Genomic DNA, 8,081 nt, shown 5'->3' on the forward strand with positions numbered 1-8,081 from the left:
TTTTATGACTTCTACATTATTGAGTCAAAACATTACAAAAACATTTTAGAGTTCCAAACGTTCATGTTTTTTTCCAGCACAAAATTAAACGTTACAGGAAAAAAAAAAAGTTTGTATCTGAGCAGCAATATTCCATAATGGAGCACTTTTCAGATTAAAAAAGGAAAACATAATGAAGGCCGCTGAGTTTTGGTGCAAAATGAAGAAGCGAGTGTGACAGTCAAAGTGTCCAGAAGAACTGTGGCTGGTTCTGTAAGACGCTCAGTAAAACCTACAGCTCATTTCCGCATAAAACTGCACTCACTGGACCTCAGACTACTATTTTTTTTTTTTAAAGCAAAGGGTCGTCTCACACCGAATATCGACTTTTTTTCATTTATTATGGCTTACTGAGGGGCGGCACGGTGGTGTAGTGGTTAGCACTGTCGCCTCACAGCAAGAAGGTCCGGGTTCGAGCCCCGTGGCCGGCGAGGGCCTTTCTGTGTGGAGTTTGCATGTTCTCCCCGTGTCCGCGTGGGTTTCCTCCGGGTGCTCCGGTTTCCCCCACAGTCCAAAGACATGCAGGTTAGGTTAACTGGTGACTCTAAATTGACCGTAGGTGTGAATGTGAGTGTGAATGGTTGTCTGTGTCTATGTGTCAGCCCTGTGATGACCTGGCGACTTGTCCAGGGTGTACCCCGCCTTTCGCCCGTAGTCAGCTGGGATAGGCTCCAGCTTGCCTGCGACCCTGTAGAACAGGATAAAGCGGCTCGAGATAATGAGATGAGATGGCTTACTGATTACTGTTCATAGTATTTTTTTATGTTGAAACATTTCATTTCATTAATTTTAAGCCATTTTTTCTACAGCATTTCTTTACATGTGCCTCAGACTTCTGCACAGTACTGTATATAAATATACTGTTAATTAAAACAAGATAAATAACAATAAAAAGAAGGCAGCGGTCATCAGGGGCGTGGTCTGGGTGGAGCTCATGCAGCTGTGAGGGAAACTAGGAGCCCATTCACTGGATATGAGCAATTGCGTGCGCTGATTGGCTACTCTACTACTAGGCTATCAGCTCATATATACCATAAGTGGAGAAAAACAAAATGGCAGCGCGTGTCACTGAACCAACTGAGGACGAAATAAAAACTCTACTCAAAAACAAAACCACAAAAAAGTAACAAAATATGGAAAGAAAGTACTTGATGGTAAGAACGCATCTTTTTTTCCCAAGAATTATTATCTCATCTCATTATCTCTAGCCGCTTTATCCTTCTACAGGGTCGCAGGCAAGCTGGAGCCTATCCCAGCTGACTACGGGCGAAAGGCGGGGTACACCCTGGACAAGTCGCCAGGTCATCACAGGGCTGACACATAGACACAGACAACCATTCACACTCACATTCACACCTACGCTCAATTTAGAGTCACCAGTTAACCTAACCTGCATGTCTTTGGACTGTGGGGGAAACCGGAGCACCCGGAGGAAACCCACGCGGACACGGGGAGAACATGCAAACTCCGCACAGAAAGGCCCTCGCTGGCCCCGGGGCTCGAACCCGGACCTTCTTGCTGTGAGGCGACAGCGCTAACCACTACACCACCATGCCGCCCAGAATTATTATTATTATTATTATTATAGCATTTTTCACAAATTGCTCCTGTCATTTCGCCGGTTTGTTTACATGTTAAGCGGAAATGACTTTATCGGACGTTTTGTATAAAGCGTTTATTTATTGAATTTGCAAAAAACAAAAATGGTCCGTTTCTCAAAATCCAGTTTTCCAAAGCACAGGATCTTCAGTGTCAAATGTCAATGTCAAATATCATGCTTTACCCAGCAGTTGTGCTGTAATGATGCTCATAAAAGCTCGACATCATCATCGTTCCATATTTATCCTTCCCAACTAATCTCGAATCAGATTATTTAAATCATTTTCAGTGGAACTGACTTAAAGGTGATTGTTGAACGTCTCCGTCATACCAGATTTAGTCTCTGTTTGCTGTTATAATAAGCTCTGCTCTTCTGGGAAGGATTTCTACTCTGTTTTGGAGCGTGACTGCTGGGATTTGTGTTCATTCAGCCAAAAGAGAAGAGCATTAATGAGGTCAGGCGTTGGTGGTAGGAGGAGGTGCAGATGGTGTTCCAGTTCATCCCAAAGGTGTTCAGTGGGGTTGAGGTCAGGGATCTGTGTAGGACACTCGAGTTCTTTCACACCAACCTTGATAAAGCTACTTCCATGGTGTTTGTCTTATGCATGGGGTGATTGCCATGCAGGAACAGGTTTGGGCTTCTTAGTTTCAGTGGAGGGAAATCTTATACTAGTCTTAGGGCCCGGTCCCACAGCACCGGTATCTATAACTCTACCTATACCGACAACTCTGACTATCCCTCTGCCTGAATTTACAGTACCATTCAAAAGTTTGGGGTCACCCAGACAATTTTGTGTTTTCCATGAAAAGTCACACTTTTATTTACCACCATAAGTTGTAAAATGAATAGAAAATATAGTCAAGACATTTTTCTGGCCATTTTGAGCATTTAATCGACCCCACAAATGTGATGCTCCAGAAACTCAGGCCCTGTCCACACGGCAACGGATTCAGGTGAATCTGATAAAATTGTTTATCGTTTCGGCCTGGCGTCCACACGGCACCGGCGTTTTGGGTGCCCCACAACAATATTTTTTGAGAACAGTTTCCAGAGTGGAAAAAGCTGGCAACGGTGCCGTTGCGAAGTCGTCTGGATGAGTAGAACGGATTTGTTTACGATGACGTCACAACCACATGACTAGAACAAGCAGCACTCTCGCTGTTTTGTATGAACCACTGCATTGCATTCACTTTTGTATACAGCGTTTCTTTTAAATAAACAAGTAACTGAACCATTTCTTGAATTTCTTTTTTTTTATTGGATGACTGCTTTTCAAAATGTTCACACACAATAAGAAAATTAAGTTATATAAAACTATGCACACTAATAAAACTAATTTGTACACACAGAAGGCACGATTTCCTCGTGTAGTCGCAGCCATCTTCTTGTTGTTGTGTGTTTGTTCCTGAGAGTGCTTCACGCCGGGTAGAAGAAGGGGTTTATGTGCATGCGTTTACTTCTTCTATTGTTCTGGTGTCTCCGATGGGACCGTCTTACAGCGCACGTAGAGGTGTGGCATGTGTATTGCATCGTTTTCAGCAAGCGTTGCGTTGCCATATGAACCTGATATTTTACTGATCCGTTGCCCATGTGGACGCGATATTTAAAAAAAACAAAATCTCGTTGCCGTTGTCGTGTGGATGTAGCCTCAATCTGCTCAAAGGAAGGTCAGTTTTATAGCTTCTCTAAAGAGCTCAACTGTTTTCAGCTGTGCTAACATGATTGTACAAGGGTTTTCTAATCATCCATTAGCCTTCTGAGGCAATGAGCAAACACATTGTACCATTAGAACACTGGAGTGATAGTTGCTGGAAATGGGCCTCTATACACCTATGGAGATATTGCACCAAAAAACAGACATTTGCAGCTAGAATAGTCATTTAGCACATTAGCAATGTATAGAGTGGATTTCTGATTAGTTTAAAGTGATCTTCATTGAAAAGAACAGTGCTTTTCTTTCAAAAATAAGGACATTTCAAAGTGACCCCAAACTTTTGAACGGTAGTGTAGTTCCAGTCTGGAGCAGAAACACCTACAACTACAATCCCGACGATAATATCACTTGGTCCTGACACTCAGGGAAATAAATGCATGCAACTTTAGTCATGGAAGTTTTTTCCAAGTAGTAGCAGATTATTCCGGGTCATACTGTACAGCTTGGACTTCAAAACAACCCATGTACACACTCCAGTGGTTGATATAATATGGACAGGTCACGGATTATGGAAATATAATAAAAAAGGACACAAACTACAGTGTGGTTGTGGATTTTAACACGGATGCATCAAGGATGCAAATGATTTACGGATTGGTCATGGACATTTCAGTATATTACAGACTGGTTACCAATTTCATATGGATGATGCATTACTGATAAAAAATTAAGAAGTCAAAAACAATTAAATGTTTGGACTGCTGAAGTTCATAATTAAAATATCTTACCTGCATTTATATGTTTACTTTATTAATTGACTATTGATATGTCACAGGGTGGCACGGTGGTGTAGTGGTTAGCGCTGTAGCCTCACAGCAAGAAGGTCCGGGTTCGAGCCCCGTGGCCGGTGAGGGCCTTTCTGTGCGGAGTTTGCATGTTCTCCCCGTGTCCGCGTGGGTTTCCTCTAGTGGTGTGCAAATTAATCGTCATGGCGATGCATTGCATCGCCAACTTTCACGATATACTGCATCGATTCTTGATGCCAAATATCGATTATTAACGTTAAAAAATAAATGAATAAAACTGTATGAACGGTAGGCGAATATCAGCCAAAAACAAGTAGCCTAGGATACAACATCCAATCATGTAGATGGCGCAGTGGAGTTGTTGACGCCCGCTGCCTTCTTCATGCCATTGGTATTTCCGAAAGCGGGCGCCTAGTGCTCTCTCTGTTTGCAACATGGACGAAGCCGAGAAGATTCGCGTGCCTCCCTCACAGTTTAAAGCCGATGTTTGGACGCATTTCGGCTTCCGAAACAAAGACGGTAAAAATGAAATGGACATGACTCACGCAATTTGTAGACACTGTAGCATGTCGATGAAGTATTGTGGAAATACAACAAACTTAAGAGCACACATTCAGAGGCGCCATCCAGACAAACTGCAACAGCAACAACCACCACAACCCATGATAAAACAAACAACCCTCGACAGCAAGCTCGCACCCTCATCTGTACGTGCGAAAAAAATAACTGAGTCCATTGCAGAATTCATTTGCCAAGATTTACGGCCATATTGCGTGGTGGAAAATCGTGGGTTCAGAAGTATGATAAACACACTCGAGCCTCATTATGTGATCCCTAGTTGAAAACAATTTACAGAAGTAATGATCCCGGACATGTATGAAAAGGTAAAGCTACAAGTTAAAAAATCCCTCGCCTCTACAGAAAGCGTTGCCCTCACATGCGATGGATGGACTTCGCGAGCCACAGAGCCATACCTCACTATAACATCGCACCACATTGACGAGAGCTGGGAGTTGGTTTCTCACGTGTTACAGACTAGGGCTCTGTTTGAGTCCCACACCGGCACCAACATTGCTCAGGTGCTGAGAGCGGCGCTGGAAGAATGGGAGCTTATTAACAAAGACCCTGCAATAGTAACAGACAATGCCTCGAATATGACCATCGCTGCACAGCTGGCACACATGCAACATTTCAAGTGTTTCGCCCACACCTTGAATTTGGCATCTCAGCGTGCCCTGAAACTCCCCACTGTCAGTAGATTGTTAGGAAGAGTAAGACGGGTGACTGCATTTTTCAGACGCAGTACTGTTGCGTCCCACGTATTGCGTGAGAAGCAAGGTTTGCTGAATCTCCCTCGCCACAAATTGATGACAGACGTCGCCACTCGCTGGAACAGCGCGCACGACATGCTGGAGCGTTTCTTGGAGCAACAGCCTGCCATCCACGCTGCGCTCCTGTCTGCCGAAATGCGGAAGTCTGAGAAGGACATCTGCACACTTACAGAGTCTGACATAACTGCTGCTGAGGAGGTCGTCGCTGCCATGAAACCTATGAAAGTAGCCACACTCGCAATATCAGAGGAGACCAGTCCAACGCTATCTATTGTAGCGCCACTCCATGCTCAACTCGTCCATCAGCTTCAAGACAACCCGAGTGATTCCACATTGACAAGGGAACTTAAAACCACAATATGCCAGGATCTTAACAAGAGATACTTAAATGAAAAGGAGGCGCTGTATAAGCCCTCGGCTCTTGATCCCCGTTTTAAGGCCCTACCTTTCCTTTCCGAGGACGAGAGGGAAGATGTCTACAATGGAATAACTGCAGAAGCTACCAGGACCAAGTGGGCATTACAGGTAACATTAACAGCAATACAGTTAATATAATTTAAAAATATAAGTGCATATTTTCACAGTCTAAAAAGCACAAGTAAATAAATATAAAACATATAAGCATACAAATAAAGCATAAATAAATGCATTTCATAGATACTTTCATGAATAAATAAACCCATCGAATGCACTGGAAACGTTATTGTGCAGAATAATATAAAAAAAACAACAACACACAATTCTTAAGATTGTGTTAAATTACTCTTTTCCAGCAAAGCAAAAGTGGACTTCAGGCAGAATCAATGGAGGATGGCAGCCAGGATCCTGACCAAGAAGACATGTCTGCAATATGTTCATCAAAATCACCAAAACCTTGTTCTCTAGCTGATCTACTTGGGCAGACATATGCAGCAGGTTAGTTAAAAAAAAAATACAGCATTACAACATGCTTCAAGAACAGTTCTTATAGTTACTATGCTAAGTGTGAGTGTATTATTGTGTCCTGGTTTGAACTTTAAATGTATAAGGCATTTAAATATAATGTAAAGTAATGTAACAAATAATAATAAGATGGTGATGATCATTTAATTAAAAAAAAGTCAGCTAAGTGTAATGTAATATAGTAGATAGATTGATGGATAGATATTTATTATTGCATTGTCTTCCCAAACTGCAGGTGCTGCAAAGAAATCGAAAACAGCTGAGGACCAGGTGATCGAGGAGATCACAAGATATAAGGAGGAGGCACCCCTGGCACTTGGTGTCAACCCACTGGAGTGGTGGAAGGAACATGAGTGCCAGTATCCTTTTCTTTCAAAAGTCGCCAAGAAACACCTGTGCATCCCAGGGACTAGTGTCCCCTCTGAGAGGGTTTTCTCTACTGCTGGGGACATAATAACTGCCAAACGAAGTGCAATTGCCCCTGAGCACCTGGACCAGCTGCTTTTCCTGAATAAAAACATAAAGCACTAGCAATACTAGGAATGCCATTGTATCTGTGACTAGTTAGTTATGAATGGACACTGGACACATTCAGTTCTATTGATCATATGCACTTTTTTCTCAGTGTGCCATCTGATGTCTGTTAAATGTTATTGTTAATGGCAGCTACTTAAAATGGCAGTCACTGATGAGCCTTATTTTATTAGTTTTCTTTTATTATTCTACCTTAATCATTTGCACTTTTTGTAATTAGTGTGTCCACCAAAGTATTAAGAATGTTTTAATGGCAATAATGTTAAATAAATTCATGTATATATGAACTGAGTTGCTGTGTGATGTATCAATTGAAGACACTATCCAGATCGTACACAGCCACTGGTAATTATGCTCTATTTTTTACATTTTCACTTAAATATATTGAAAATATCGCAATGCATCGCAATGATTCAAGAATCGTGATGAATCGTGATAGTATCGCATCGTGGCATGTGAATCGTGATTCGAATTGAATCGTGAAGTCTTTGCCAATACCCAGCCCTAGTTTCCTCCGGGTGCTCCGGTTTCCCCCACAGTCCAAAGACATGCAGGTTAGGTTAACTGGTGACTCTAAATTGTCCGTAGGTGTGAATGTGAGTGTGAATGGTTGTCTGTGTCTGTGTGTCAGCCCTGTGATGACCTGGCGACTTGTCCAGGGTGTACCCCGCCTTTCGCCCGTAGTCAGCTGGGATAGGCTCCAGCTTGCCTGCGACCCTGTAGAACAGGATAAAACGGCTAGAGATAATGAGATGAGATGAGATGAGATGAGAAAATCAAAACAGTTGTTCAAACAACAGTGAAGACACATCAGGATCACAGGAAGGAAGTGAATCATAATCTCTCCGCACTGCAGACCAAAATGGTCTCCCGGTGTGCCGAAGGGCTGATCAAAGAAGACAGAATAATGAGGTGACATAACACTACGCTTCTCTTTCAAACGAACCCAACAAAACAATTTCTGAAGAGTGTTAAACAACAAGAAATAGATTTAAATCAGTTCATTTTTAATACTTCTCATAAATCTTACATTATTCTGTGGATTTGATCAGGAACATGGTTCACAAAGATGTTTTTAGACTGCTCATCTCATCCTCGGGTTCTATACCATGGACAGATCTATATAACTGTATATAATCTATTGGGGAAATATGAACTCATGTCAGCAGCAGTAA

At 42.3% G+C, this 8,081-nt stretch overlaps 1 protein-coding gene across 1 annotated transcript; it reads left to right on the forward strand.

Annotated features, from left to right (window-relative positions):
• The first annotated feature begins 4,971 nt into the window (after positions 1-4,971).
• Positions 4,972-7,403, forward strand: LOC132869075 (E3 SUMO-protein ligase ZBED1-like). The gene is made up of 3 exons (XM_060902429.1): positions 4,972-5,955; positions 6,204-6,345; positions 6,608-7,403. The coding sequence occupies exons 1-3, from the start codon at positions 4,972-4,974 to the stop codon at positions 6,901-6,903; spliced, it is 1,422 nt and encodes a 473-aa protein (XP_060758412.1). The 3' UTR covers positions 6,904-7,403.
• Positions 7,404-8,081: the final 678 nt, after the last annotated feature.

Source organism: Neoarius graeffei, chromosome 20, assembly GCF_027579695.1.
Source record: "Neoarius graeffei isolate fNeoGra1 chromosome 20, fNeoGra1.pri, whole genome shotgun sequence".
NCBI classification, from domain to species: domain Eukaryota; kingdom Metazoa; phylum Chordata; class Actinopteri; order Siluriformes; family Ariidae; genus Neoarius; species Neoarius graeffei.